The following is a 14,794-nucleotide window of genomic DNA, read 5'->3' on the forward strand; positions in this document are numbered from 1 at the left end:
CTTAATATGAACATTAGTTATTTAACAAATACCTAACTGATCACTTTAGAAAACTCAAATTGCTAAACTAGACCTTTCGAAACCCTACAATGTATGTCACCATTCTGCCAAAATTCTGAATGAAGGTTAACCAGACAAGAAACATGAACCATAGCTAAAAACTTCTAAAAGGGCAAAAATGAAAAAAGATAAAAAAGTCAATTAAGACAAAGCAAACTGGTCAAGTTCTGGGAAAGCAGTCAAAACAATCTTTGCAGTCTGACAGATACGATCAGAATGACAATTTTAGGTTTATTGCATAATCAACTTCAGATAGTCTTTTAACAGAATATAGTACCCTCTATCCCAGAAGTATTGTATTGTTGTGACCATATAAAAGTACTCATTGCTTGAAAGAGGCTTAAATAATGCATAAAAGCAGATAATATAAAACCTAAGATTATAAGAACTATAAAACCAAAGATTATAAGAACTATTGTAGGATACCTCTAAGAAAATGTCCTTTGGTGACTAAAAGAATTTGAACCCTGTAACGAATGTATAAAGGTGAGATAAAATGAGCCCCTCAGAAACGACTGTCTCCAAATACGTACCATAAATGAATACAAGAATGGTCACTTACAAAGGGAAAGCAAACCTACCCAAGACACAAGATTTCTTATTCAGTATTATTTTTCTGAGGATTTGTCCATCTTGCTAAAAATCATACTTCTAATAATAGTAATGAACAGGAAGAGAAAATGCCATACATTCCTGCATCTACCACACTAGTAGTATTGGGAAATCATTTGTACTTACTTGTTCTATATTAACTGGGTCACTGGAAGCATATGGAGCTGTTATTATTCTATGATACTGCATTATAAGTTCATTGTGAATGATTGGATTTGTGTCCTCCCATTCCCAAATAACGTGTTCCTGATAAAAAGAAAAAAATTAACTGAGTAGATGAATCTAGAAGTTTCCAGATAAACTGGTTAATATAACCAGCAAATTTCCCAAATCTGCTATTACAAGCAATCCTGACTGAAACAAAATTTCTTTAAAAAATTACTTAACTACATAAAACCTTAATAGCTAAGAAAGTCCTAAAAATTCAGGTCTCTGAGTAGATCTAGAAATGGTATCTGGATGTCACAAAATACTCCAAATATAACAAAATTCTGGTGATTTAACAATGTCAAAAATATGATAAACACAATCTGTCAAATATCAAAATTAAAGTTTACAAGCTCAAACAGTATACATCAGTTGTACAATCTGATAACTGCAGCAATACTCTGTTAAGTGGCTCATACAATAAAATCCTTTAATTCTACAGCATCACATGTTCAAGAGTATTCTGCAAAAATAATACTGCTGAAAGTTCTACCATACTGTTAGGGAAATATATGTTAAATTTATTTGATTTATTCACATGTCCATATGAATATACTCTAACCTGACCACATACATACAAAATTACGTATTGGTAAATAAGAAACTGCTGGCCTTTGTTTGATACTTGGTAAATATAATGGGATTACCTTTAATGTATACAAAACTACAGTGTACCACACTATAGTTTCAGTTTTGAAAAATTAAGAGAAGGTTTTATAATACTAAAAGCATTAAAATAGATATCAAATGGATCACTGATTCATGGTCTGAACATCAGGCCAAGAGCAAAATACCCAAATCAACTGTACATACATGCTTTGCCTTGACCTGATGGTAGGTAGTTACTATCCTCAATGTTTCAGGTACAATACACCATACTTTTATGTTGGAATAAGTTCCAGAATCTGCCAAGGAAATGCAAAAATCCCCCCAAAAATGCTTATAACTGGCTTATAACTGCCAAATACCCAGTACCACTTAAACTAAAATGCTTATAATGGTCTATTTTAACATTACACTGTTTAATTTAATAGTTAAAACTCAAATATACCTTAAATTGTCATAGTAAAACAATTTAATTTCATTTCAAATAGAAATACACCCCCTAACACCCATCTCAAAACACCCAAAGTAACTTTACATTACTGTACTCTCCTACTACTGTTGCTAAGTAGGCTATATACACCTTTAAAATGCCTTTAACTGCCTATTTTAACTGTTCATTGCCAACCTTGACCATTCAAACAAAAATATATCTCAAATATCACCCCAGAACACCCTACTATAATTTCAGTCATGTTGCAAAATTACATACCTGCTGACAACAAGTTATTCTTCGGCCTATGTAACTTTGCGCATCATTCTGTGCCTACATTTTATGCATACGTAACCCTGTTATATGACTTTTTCAACTTTTGAACCTTTAATATACAATAACCAGAGAACAAGAATGATTTTAGTAACAATATATATTCTCCTAAGTAACAGTAATATGGAGGTAACAGGAATCGGTATCAGTACTGGCTTTAAAAGCTGGTATCAGTATTGGCCAAAAATTTGGTATTTGTGCATCGCTAGGCTGTAGTTATGTACTGCAGTCTACAGATATGCCACTCTTTGGAACAAGCACTGTATTGCTAAGCTTGCTCCTTTTGCTCTGGCAAAATTACACAATATGATAATAAAGTGAATAGGCAAAATAAGATAATCACTTGACAAAACAGCAAAGGAGTCTATGGAAATTTGATTGATGTACTGGCCATACAGAGATCTGAAGAGCGGAGGTGCAAACCTACTGATATGTACTTCTCAATTTGGTGTCATTTCTTTGTAAATGGAAAGACTTTATAGGAAAATTTATTAACCTTCAAATAGAGGTATTAAAAGTAATGGGTATGTGTGAAACATGCTATTGTACTAACATTATTATAAAATACAAAACTTTTCATGAGACAAAAATATCTTACAAGGTACTCCATGACTAGTTGTTGGTCGTGTCTTCGGAGAATAGATAATACTCTCTGCCTTGGAAGATTCTCCACTTCTCCAGAGCATGCTCTGTCTCCTATGAAGATTCTCAGAGCATCCTTGGGATGTGATTTCAGAACCCACTCTGAATATTCACCTATCAGATCTATATACTCAGGTCCTATGGAAGAGAAGAAAATATGTCTTACTTATCTTAAAAAATTATTTTCAAAAGTTTATTATTTCTAATGGCAGTCTGCTGCAAAATATACTTAGACAATACTAAATTTTTATAATTTTCAGATGTAGACTTCCTAAGACTAGTAGAAAATTTATTAGAAGCTTTCCTTATACGTAGGTACTAAGATTTGAGCGGCTACACCAATCTCATTCTCTTTGACATAAACAAGGAAGTTGCATGTAAGTACTGAATTTCTTTTTGACAGCTTATAGAAAATTACCGGAGACTGACAAATATCTGCCATCCAAAACTGAATTAACATTTCAATGTCCTCTTTGCAAATTTAATAGTGATAATGATGAGTAATGAAAGCAATAATGTGATACCTACTGTAACAAAACTTACCCAGATTTTGGAGATAAGAAATGGTGTGGTCGTGACCATACAAGATTGACTCAGGGTTATCGGAATGTCTTTGCAAAAGTTGGAGGGCTCTTTTGTGATGGCCTCGACTACGATAAAAATAAACAAGCTCACTAAATTTTTCATTCTTTCTCAGAAGGCGTTCACCTTCTTGTAAGCTAACTCGAGTTTCAGGCATCCTTACAAGAGATTCAACCAAGGTGTTGTTATTTGTCTGTTAAATAAAAAAAAAAGAAAATCATGAATAACAGAGGTACCATATAAAATAACTCTCCTAAAGTTTAAATGGAAAAATTAACAATATTCAGAAACTTTTCCTTACCAAGATAATATACCTGAAAGAATCTACCAAGCTTTGGTCACATAATGCCACAAAAGAAGTTGAGATATAGAATGCATAATCACCTACAACCACGAACGTGTTCTTTCAGACCTATACTGAAAGAACTTAAGACCTTTGTTTGTATCATCACTCAAGTCCATGTTGCTTGCAAATACCACTATATTCACTCTTTGGTCTGGTAATCATGGTGGTTAACATTGTGCTTGCAAACACCAACACCTGCAGGCCTAAATCTGACGAATGATGATGCTCGTGATGTATGACTTCACATCAGTTATCAGACAGGACTACCAAGGTTACCTTATCCCTTGCTTTGGTTATTTTTATTTTTATTTTATTTTTTAGATTTTGGAGAGCAATATGCATAAACCTGCATGGTTTTTCTATTATACATGAAATATAAAGCTAACAAATTCCCTGGGGGAACAGTGTTCACTTATAATGGAGAATCCTGATTTTAGATGATTAAAACTTTTAAGGAAAAATTACCTTTCAAAAAAATCCTTTTCTGAATAATTCTAAAGTATGTACCTTGACCATGCAGAATATGCTCTTTGTTATTTTAGTAAATTTGTGAAATAGTGTAATGCCATAACATCAGAGCCAATCATAGTATACATACTGTGTGTGAGAGAGAGAGAGAGAGAGAGAGAGAGAGAGAGAGAGAGAGAGAGAGAGAGAGAGAGAGAGAGAGAGAGGTCCTAATAAGCATAATTATCTGTTTGTTTGCTTTGTTTTAGATCATACCCAATAAAACCTTGATATAAAATACACATGCTATGAGCACACATATTCTTGCATAAAACAACTGTAATATGCAACATGGGAGTAACAGATGTTTTACTTAATTTTGTTGTTTGATTTATTTTGCTTATCAGTATTTGAGGTAGTTAAAAAGGCATTTTGCAAAATGTTGAAATTTAGTCATCTTTCCTCAAAATTATTATGTTTCTGGTTTTTTGGTCAAGATTAAAACAAATCCAGTCTATTAAATGATTTCTTAAGATACAAACATTACATGCATAAATTTATATTGTACAGTCAAACCTCGGTTTTCGTATGCCTCTCTTTTCGTACATCTCGGTTTTGTAGACTTTTTCTACAAATTTTTGTCTTGGTTATCGTACGTTTCCTTGGTTTTCATACACTCAGAAACACTCCATCCGAAGACCAGCGTGTAACCGGGCTCCGTAGCGAGCGCCCAAACAAAGCATCCCATCCTCTGTCATGGCCCATTCTGCTTTTGTGTTGGTTGTTTTTGAGCTTTTTGTGCTTTTTTATTAGAGTGCAATTGCTAAATAAGTCATCATGGGGCCAAAGAAAGTTCCAAGTCCTAGCCCTTCTGTAAAAAGGGTAAGAAACACTAGAATTTAAGTAAGAACTCATAGCAAAGTGTTGGCGAAAGTTGCATGCTGATCTCAGTGAGAAAATCCCTACAACAAGCACTGCTGTCAGCAAATTTAAGGTCTACAGAGACTGGTTTGAAAAATTCAGAAAGCACATGGGCATACAAAATGTGCCTACTTCAGGGACTAAGAACATTTGCAAAGTGGAATGATGTAAAAAAAATTTATTGAAGAATTATCATCCCAAGAAAGAAGTTGTAATCCATGTCTCCAACATGTTTAATGACAATGCCGTGTTTAACTTTAGGCAAATTTTAAAGAAATGCCAAAAACAAATGTCTCTGGACAGTTTTGCTACATGATAGGGGCCCAGTAACTCTCAAGCTGGTCCTAGTGCCAGCAAAAACGAAGAGAGGAAGTAACCTCAGATAGTGCCAGTAAAAAAAGAAGAGAAGTAACCTCAGATAGGTCCTTGATACCTGAAGTCCTTCTGGAGGGAGATTCTCCTTCCAAACAATAACCTCTCCTCCTCCCTCTCCCCTCCTCTCTGTCTTCCATACACTAACAAGTGTTTTCCATGAAGGTAAGAGTGATGTTAAATGTTCATTTATTCATTTCATTAGTCATTTAAATTTATTTCTCATTGTCTTCTGTAAGTAAAACTGTTTATTTCCTATGAAATGTATTTTTGTTATTTTTTTGGGTGCCTGGAATGCATTAATTGTATTTAGCATATTATTCCTTATGAAAATTATTGTTTCGGATTTTGTGGGATGTTCCAGAACGGATTATGTACAAAAAACAAGGTTCCACTAAATATATAAATATATATTATATATATATATATATATATATATATATATATATATATATATATACTATACAGGCGGTCCCCGGGTTTTACGACGGTTCCGGCTTACGACGTTCCGAGGTTACGACGCTTTTTCTTAAATATTCAATGGAAAAATCCGTCCTGGGTTACGACGCTTGTTCCGAGGTTACGACGCTGACGCTTCCGACGCTCCGGATGGCCGGTTTAATTTTTATTTAACGGGGGGGGGAAAAACGCTTTTTAAAAAACGCATACTATGATAAAAATCCTTTATAGTTTAGCACAGTATATTAATAAAATAAGTTTCTGGTTAGATTACAACAAAAATTTTGAGATTATGATGATTTTCGACACTTTTTGATGTTTGTATTTTTCTATGTTTTTTAGTGACGCCTCATATGCGGAACTAGTTTCCGAGCGAATGAATACATACTAGTTTACATATAACAGTCCAAAGCGCAAATAATGAAAAAATCATTGCTTGTTTCCAGTAATAATAACAAAAACGAAGTTTCTGGGTTAGATTACAACGCAAACCTTCCAAGTATCCAAAGAGAGACATATCCAGTAATTTGATCAGAGAGAGAGGAGAGAGAGAGAGAGAGAGAGAGAGAGACGAGAGAGAGAGAAGAGAGAGAGAGAGAGAAGAAGGAGAGGAGGGTCCCTTCCGACCGCCTCCGAGTTAAGGACAGAGAAGTGGGATTTCGTTTTCAGGGTTTCAACGGTTTTTTGGAGGATTATTGAATGGAACTTTTTCGAACCACCGTTTTTATGTTTGAGAATTTTTTTCCTATTTGTTTTTTTTTTTAGGGGGGTTGGGGACGCCTCATATGTGGCCCGGAAACTCAGTATTTCCGAGCGAATTGAATAAAATCCCATTAACGAGTTTTTTTTTTAAACAATTATAAACCAAGTCCAAAAGCGCAAATAATGAGAAAAAATTCAATTTGGCTTGTTTTTACCAAAGTGAAATAAGTAACAAAACGAACGTGTTTTTCTGGTTTAGATTTTTTACAAGCGCAAATTCCAAGTATCCCAAAGAGAGGAAACATTAATCCCGGAGAATTTTGAAGTCAGATCGAAGAGAGCAGAGAGGAGAAGAAGGAGAGAAGAGAGAGAGAGACGAAGAGAGAAGGAGAGGAGAGTGAGAGGAGGGAATAGAAGGCGTCTTTCCGAACGATTCCCGAGGTGTTAAGGGACAAGAAGGAAGTTGTTTTTTTACCGTTTCCGTTTAAAAAAACGGTTTTTTTGAGATTTTATGAAATTGCAGTTTTCGACACTTTTTTATGTTGTAGTTTCTATGTTTTTTAGTGACGCCTCATATGCGGAACTAGTTTCCGAGCGACATGAATACATACTAGTTACATATAACAGTCCAAAAGCGCAAATAATGAAAAAATCATTGCTTGTTTCCAGTAATAATAACAAAACGAATTTTTTGGTTAGATTACAACGCAAATTCCAAGTATCCAAAGAGAGACATTATCAGTAATTTGATCAGAGAGAGAGAGAGAGATAGAGAGAGAGAGAGAGAGAGAGAGAGAGAGAGAGAGAGAGAGAGAGAGAGAGAGAGGCGTCTTCCGACGCTCCGAGTTAAGGACAGAGAAGTGTTCGTTTCGTTAAACGGCCTCTGACTCATGCCAGTAAATGTTTTTGTTGATACTAATAATATAAGCCTATTTAAAGATACGTTTACTTTAATTAGTCTATATGATACGTAAATAGTAATCAACTGTTCTTGTAGCCCTCAATATTAGGCAAAATCGAAGTATCCAAAGAGAGACATTATCCAGTACGTAATTTGATCAGAGAGAGAGAGAGAGAGAGAGAGAGAGAGACGCTTTGGCAACAATGGTCTCGGGGGTTTTTATAGCTTCCTTCTGCTTGATGATCGTGGATATTGTAGAAGGATTTCGACCATACGTTGCCAAATCGACGATACGAACGCCACGTTCATGCTTTGCTATAATTTCATGTTTTGCTTCCATCGAAATCATTTTCTTGGGTTTTTTCTTATCACCTGCTTTGTCTTTAGCTTTGAGACCCATGGTTAATAATAAAATAGACAAAATAACACGAAAAATAGGCGCAAATACAACGAACTAAACAACGACGTGTTAACATGCAGCACCAACAAACAAACAGACTGAACGCCATTTATCGGTCGCCTATACAACTAACACTCATCGCAAAATCGTATCTCAAATATTTCGTTGTATATCAAAGCTTGTATTTTCGCAAATTTTCTGTTATATCTCAAAACATTCGTATATTAGGGCAATCGTATGTCAAGTTTCCAATGTAATTTGATCAGAGAGAGAGAGAGAGAGAGAGAGACGCTTTGGCAACAATGGTCTCGGGGATTGACGTAACGTTTATTTTCTGAACAGATAGGACAGAGAAGTGTTCGTTTCATTAAACGGCCTCTGACTCATGGCAGGAAATGTTTTGTTGATACTAATATATAAGCCTATTTAAAGATACATTTACTTTAATTAGTCTATATGATATGTAAATAGTAATCAGCTGTTCTTGTAGCCCTCAAGATTTGCAAAATCACTCCAGGTTGTACATAAAACTTCAAGAATGTAGTGTCACCAGAGGATTACAATAGTTTTTACCTTCAAGAACCAGCATTCTTTTATGAAAATAACTCCAGGTTGTACATAAAACTACAGGAAACAACATGTAGTGTAACCAAAGGATTACAAGTAAGGTTTTTATAACTTTTTATTAGTTTAAGACATATTTCCAAGTGTCGTTCCGGCTTACGACGATTTTCGGCTTACGACGCGTCTCAAGAACGGAACCCCCGTCGTAACCCGGGGACTGCCTGTATATATATATATATATATATATATATATATATATATATATATATATATATATATATATATATATATATATACACACACACACTCACCCCTCAATTAACATGGGGTTACGTTCCTGGAGAGCTCGTGTTAATTAAAAACGAGTTAAACATATTTTTCCCATATGAAATAACAGGAATAAGGGGGGGTTATGTTCCTGGGCTTGGGAACTCTGTTTGGTTTGTATTTCAACCTTCATACTATAGCAAACAATTATCGTAGTTGTTATAAACAATGTTATGAAGAATAGGAATGTTACATTTTTATGTAATAAAATTTATTTGCTATAGATCAAAGATCAGCAAGGAATATGCTGTTAAATTTACACCAAGTTGTAGCTGAAGCTGAGAAAACTGTTCAAGCGGCTAATGACTGTTATCGTGCATCGGCAACAAGGATAAAACTCCAGTAAAGTTATGCCATCAAACACAACTGCAGATAAAATAGAGAGAAAATAATTTTAATCAAAATACTGGGCTTGAAACATCAAATTTTACTTTTGTTTTCACACCAATAAAAAATGAATAACGTAAAGCTCGTATTACGATGAAATCAAGTGAAAATAGCAAATGGAATCATGTCTTTTCTTTAACACAGTAAACATGCTCCCAAAACAATCTGTTAACGAAAAAAAATTTAGTTCACAACGAGAATTCTTCAAGCCATATTTCGACTTAAAAATTCATCGCATAATGAAAAATTATCTTGTCTCATATAAGTATAGTATCTAGATATTTGTTTATGCTACCTAGAAGCAAGAAAATTTGCACAGAACTGAGTTAAATATGGCGAAATAAACTCATATTCACCATCAGCTGATTTCCAAACCAAACACTGACTGCCATGTTATTATTTTATAACACAATAATATGAGATACAATGAAGTAATGTATAAGAAAAGATGCATATTATTTGTTACGTGTGTAATTAAACGTAGCCATCAGCAGCCGATGTTGGAAAGAAGCTTATTCTCGTTTCATGTGATTTTTTTTTGTTTTGCTTTATAAATAAACAAAACCTTTCGCTTTATTAATAGATAAAGTATTTTGCTTTATTAATAAATACTGTGCTATGTCTGTTTATGTTGACAGCCGTCGTCTGCAGAGCTGATGCGCGGGTTATTTGAAAACAACGCTCAGGCGCAATTCGCGTTAAATCAAAATTTTTATTTTTAAAATTTTAAAATTTATTTCTAGTTCACATTAACCCTTAAACGCCAACTGGACATATTTTACGTCGACATACAAAAGTTTTTTTTTTAATTCGCGGAAAAATACTTTTAGGCCTACCAGCCGAAAACTCTTGAATCACGCGCCTTGGAGGATGCTGGGAGTTCACGGATCAAGGTGTTGTTTTGTTTACAATCGTTACGCAGGCGCGCAAGTGCGAATTTCTTTCTTGCCGCACTAAAAAGTATCTGTGACACATCTCGGAAATTATTTTGTCACTTTGACATAATTTTTGTACAATTTTAAATTAGCCGTTACATGGAGTATTATATATGAAAATGTGCGCATCTTTATGTAGAATACAACAGAAAAATACTCATGATTGTAGCTTTTATCAGTTTTGAGATATTTTCATATAAATAACGATAAGTGCCAAAATTTCAACCTTCGGTCAACTTTGACTCTACCAAAATGGTCAAAAAATGCAATTGTAAGCTAAAACTCTTATATTTTAGTAATATTCAATTATTTACCTTAATTTTGCACTAATTGAAAGTCTAGCACAATATTTCGATTTATGGTGAATTTATGAAAAAAACTTTTACCTTACGTCCGCGCGGTAACTCTTCCGAAAAAAATCATACATGCGATTGTGGTAATGTTTGCACCATTTTAAAATAAGCCATTACATAAAGTTTTATATATGGAAATGTGCGCAATTTCATGCACAATACAACTACAAACAAACCATGGTTGTAGCTTTTATCAATTTTGAAATATTTTCATATAAAAAATGATAAGTGACAAATTTTCAACCTTCGGTCAACTTTGACTCTACCGAAATGGTCAAAAAACGCAATTGTAAGCTAAAACGCTTATATTCTAGTAATATTCAATCATTTACCTTCATTTTGCAACAAATTGGAAGTCTCTAGCACAATATTTCGATTTATGGTGAATTTATGAAAAAATAACAGTTTTACTTTACGTCCGCGGGCGGTAACTCTTCCGAAAAAATCATACGTGCGATTGTGGTAATGTTTGCACCATTTTAAATTAGCCGTTACATAAAGATTTATATATGAAAATGTGCTCAATTTTATTTAGAATACAAAAGAAAATAATTGAAGGTTGTAGCTTTTCTCATTTTGAAATATTTGCATATAAATCACGATAAATAGAAAAAAAACCACGTTCGGTCAAATTTGACTCTACCGAAATGGTAAAAAAACGCAATTGTAAGCTAAAACTCTTACAGTCTGGTAATATTCAGTCATTTATCTTCATCTTGAAACAAATTCGAAGTCTCTTGCACAATATTTAGATTTATGGTGAATTAAAAAAAAAAAACTTTCCTTCTCTCTGCGAGCGGATTCTCCGCCACAAATCTCCGAAATGCGTACGTCCCATTCTCGGAATATTTGCTCTGTTTCATATTAGGTGTTTCATAGAGTTTTATATATTAAAATGTGCACAATTTCATGTAGAATAAAACGAAAAATATTTGAAGGTTGTAGCTTTTCTAATTTCCGAAATAATTCCATATAAAAAAATATATATAAAAAAATTCGACATTCGGTCAAATTTAACTTGTCAGATATGGTCAAAAAATGCAATTGTAAGCTAATACTCTTACAGTATAGTAATATTCAATCATTTGTCTTCATTTTGAAAGAAATTGGAAGACTCTAGGACAATATTTAGATTTATTGTGAATTTTTGAAAAAAATATTTGTTTACGTCTGCGTGTTACGAATTCATGCATTATTTTGTGATAATATTTTCTCTGTGTTGCTTTTATCATTTTACAATGTGTTATATACCAAAATGATCGCAATTTAGTGTAAATTACAACAGAAAAAAAAAGTAATTTGTTACCTTTAACTGTTTTGCGCACAGCGCGATTTGAATACAATTATATATGAAATTTCGTTTTTGCACTCTCATATCGCATTATTTATTTAAATATGATAAATAATAATTTTTTTTCATTTTCTGGAATGGGTTGCATACTAAACTTCAGCCAAATGACAAAAAAAGGAGCCAAAAATTAACTCTTAATCTTGAAAACTAAGCGAGCTGTGGTTTTTTGAAAAAAATATTTTTTCCGCTTCCGCGCTCACTCCGAAACACCTACGGCACACGGGAGACAATTTTTATTTTACCGCTTCGGCGTTTAAGGGTTAAATAAAAAATGTGTTAATTCAATACACATTAATTAAGAGGTGACTATATATATATATATATATATATATATATATATATATATATATATATATATATATATATATATATATATATTATATATATCGATAGATAGAGATATAAAGATATAAATATATATATAGTATTATATGTATATATATATATATATATATATATATATATATATATATATATATATATATATAATATATATATATATATATATATATATTATATATATATATGATATATATATATATATATATATATATATATATATATATATATATAGGGTGCTTCAGCATTCAGTTATAAAGTGTCCAGAAGGAGTCCATGATACCATATTTAAAAGTCCAAGTTTATTACATATGATACGTTTCGCACAACTGTGTGCATCATCAGTCTGTGAATAAAATACAAAGACATATTATTAAAAATGATATAAAGTTAAAAGGAATTCACAATTTAAAAATAAGTCTAAAAAAGATTAAAAAGAGCAGTAAATAAAAAGAGAGACTACTAAAAACACCAACCGTCCATGATCAGAGGTGAAGATGGAATGAGTTACAGTTGGCAGAGAGAAGCGACGACAACTATGCCAGGTACAGAGGTGGCGAGGACAAATTACGTTTAATGAGGGCACCAGTCTTTTAAGATTTTATAACGACTCCTCAGCATTGTTAGTTGGTCAGGATGTTTAAAATAATCAATTATTGTAAAATGTTCTTTTTGAATTTCAGTCTTGCATATTATTGAGTGGTTTCTGATATTGGAAAATTCTGGTTGTTTTATATCCTTTGACCTGTTACGGAAGCTAAGGCCCAAATGGTCTACAATATCTGACCCTCACCAACCTCCGAGTCGATCCAACGTAAGAGCCCCGGACATCCAGGGCATGTGAATTTATAAATAATGTTGGATCCCATGAAGGGCTGAAGGCGATCTTTAAAGTTAAAAAACGATCGAATAGTGCAAGGATTACTCGACACAAGCCTGACTTTAAGACAGGGAATTTCCTGTTCAATTATATGAGTGAGGTTTAAGATAAATTTTGAATCTGAAAAATACGGAACAGTAGCATAAAATATTTTCTTCGGTACATCAAAAGTAGTTGATGTGGATGCAAGAATTTGTAAGTACCTTGTTGGTGATTTTATGTTACTATATCTTGTGGAAAGAAATGATTGGCTTTGAAAAAGTTTGCCAAGAAAGTCATTTCGTTATGAAATATTTATAATAATATTAATATATAGATACTACATATAGATAATATACTATTATATAGATATATATATATATATAGATATATTATATAATATATATTATATTATTATAATATAATAAACCCAGTTCTAGAGGCTTATAAAGAACTCCCCAACCCCAAGAATATCTGAACATCTCACATGACGCCATAAAATGTCAACGGTCAGTTCTCTCAAATTGAGAAGAGCGTCTCCTCCCCCCAACATCCCCCAAAAGTTCGTTGGGCGTTAGCGTCCCTTACATGGGCACTCATTGGGCAATAGACCTAAGGAGAGGTGCCAGATCCAATCATGGCCTAGAAGGAATATATCGGGGGGTTTGTGGGGTATTGGAGGAAAGAGGAAACTAAGGTGTCAGTCCGGCAAGAGGGCAGACTTACTGTTCCCCTTACTTCCCTCCGCCGGTTCCCATCCTCGGTCTGAAACTCGGGTTTTTATAGAATTTAGCTTTACTCTCACTCGGGCCCTTGCGTAATTCTTTAGAATATAAGACTGGTGTTAAATTAATCACTGAGCGTTTGATTTCTGCATGACCCACAGTAACTTAAGAGACCCACGCGACCCAGGTCTGGGTCATAATTTTGGTGTCAGGTGCGGGGTGCGCTGTGAAGCGCTAATTAACGTTAAATATAGCGATCTGTGGGGTGCCATAGTGTGCGTCGTAATACAGTGCAATACGCTAATTGGTCAATCGTTAACCAACTGTGGGTCATTGTGGTTGTGCCAGCTTGATAATTAACCATGAAAGTGAAAAACAGTGAGGTACAATGGTGTATAATACACGAAGCACGAGGGCCCAGATGTCTGACAGTGATGACGAGGGCGTGAGAGACGCTAGAGCGGTAGAAATTAGCCTGGTAAGGAGCGAGGTAAATCAAGAAATAGACGAGCAATATGCACTTTTTAAAGCGTTCAAGGAATGGAGACAGTGTGGGGCGGGAAACCAGACGAACGCGAGGGACTCGGACAGTACTAGACCGTCAGGAAACACGAATAGTAACGGTAAAAGTGTAATAAATGGGTCCACATCGTCGGGAGTTATGTTACCACCTCCGCCTCCGGACGCTGGTAAAAGACCAGGTCCTGTACAGGAATTACCTGTCCTTGGAGGGTACGCGTCGGAATTCGACGGTTGCGGCCCAAAGAAGGATTCTTCTCTGTAGAGGCCTTTTTAACGAATGTGGAACTTGCTACGGAAAGGTGGACGGACGAGGAAAGAATTTTGGTTGCCAAACAGAAAAATACTGGGGACGCTCAGCGTAGGATGGTAGGTTGGAACCATGGCTCTTCCGAAGATTGGGGTGATTTCAAAA

General features: G+C 34.2%; 1 protein-coding gene across 2 annotated transcripts in view; it reads right to left on the reverse strand.

Annotated features, from left to right (window-relative positions):
• The window catches only part of LOC135219537 (vam6/Vps39-like protein), a 405,404-nt gene that overhangs the window by 111,614 nt on the left and 278,996 nt on the right, over nt 1-14,794 (reverse strand). For both annotated transcript variants that reach the window (XM_064256380.1, XM_064256379.1), the window contains exons 11-13: nt 3,434-3,665; nt 2,847-3,028; nt 799-918 (exon numbers count right to left, since the gene is read on the reverse strand). In XM_064256380.1, the coding sequence (XP_064112450.1) occupies nt 799-918; nt 2,847-3,028; nt 3,434-3,665 (534 nt within the window). The remainder of the gene's footprint in view (nt 1-798; nt 919-2,846; nt 3,029-3,433; nt 3,666-14,794) is intronic.

This window comes from Macrobrachium nipponense, chromosome 1 (assembly GCF_015104395.2).
Source record: "Macrobrachium nipponense isolate FS-2020 chromosome 1, ASM1510439v2, whole genome shotgun sequence".
Classification (NCBI taxonomy): Eukaryota; Metazoa; Arthropoda; class Malacostraca; order Decapoda; family Palaemonidae; genus Macrobrachium; species Macrobrachium nipponense.